Genomic DNA, 796 nt, shown 5'->3' with positions numbered 1-796 from the left:
ACGCTACACAAGTTATTGATCAAAGTGGGAGCGGGTGGTACGCCTACCACGAGTCATTGATGAAATGGGAGCGGGTGGTACGCCTACCACAAGTTATAGTGAAATGGGAGCCGGGTGGTACGCCTACCACGAGTTATGATGAAATGGGAGCGGTTTGTCCTTGTGCCCTTAATGTCCCCTGGTCATCTCATCCCTATGGTGGACTTAGCTAAATTGTTAGCACAACATGGTGTAATTGTTTCTATAATTTCTACACCGCTTAACACCATCAGATTCAAATCAGGTATTGATCACTCTGTCAAATCAGGCCTTCAGATCAGAATACTTGAACTCGAATTTCCAGCTGTACAAGCCGGTATGCCCAAGGGATGTGAGAATATGGATTCCTTACCTTCTCGCGATTCGATTAAGGATTTCTTTGTAGCTGCTAGCATGTTGCAAAAACCATTTGAATTATTGTTCAGTGACCTTAAGCCTAAACCTAGCTGCATAATTTCTGGGAAAAACATGGCCTGGACAGTCGATAGTGCACGTAAGTTTAGAGTTCCTAGGATTTTCTTTGATGGTATGGGCTGTTTTTCTTCTACATGCACACAGAAATTGCAGAGTTCTAAAGTTCATGAGGTTGTCTCCAATTTTCAGCCTTTTGTAGTACCAGGTTTGCCTCATAGAATAGAGTTGACTAAATCACAGTTGCCTGAAAATCTGAATCCAGGCTCACCAGACTTGGTCGACGTTCGCAATAAGATGGTTGCTGCTGAATCCATCTCAGATGGGATTATTGTCAATACTTTTG

At 43.1% G+C, this 796-nt stretch overlaps 1 protein-coding gene across 1 annotated transcript; it reads left to right on the top strand.

Moving 5' to 3' along the window:
- Positions 1-135: 135 nt before the first annotated feature.
- Positions 136-792, top strand: LOC109222294 (UDP-glycosyltransferase 73D1-like; the record flags this gene model as incomplete). Its single annotated transcript, XM_019386662.1, has 1 exon — positions 136-792. A coding segment is annotated over exon 1 (657 nt), but the record flags the coding sequence as incomplete, so codon positions are not given.
- Positions 793-796: the final 4 nt, after the last annotated feature.

The sequence above is a fragment of the Nicotiana attenuata genome, unplaced genomic scaffold (genome assembly GCF_001879085.1).
Source record: "Nicotiana attenuata strain UT unplaced genomic scaffold, NIATTr2, whole genome shotgun sequence".
Lineage (NCBI taxonomy): Eukaryota > Viridiplantae > Streptophyta > Magnoliopsida > Solanales > Solanaceae > Nicotiana > Nicotiana attenuata.
The sequence above is the reverse complement of the archived record's forward strand: the minus strand, read 5'-3'. Positions and strand labels throughout refer to the sequence as shown.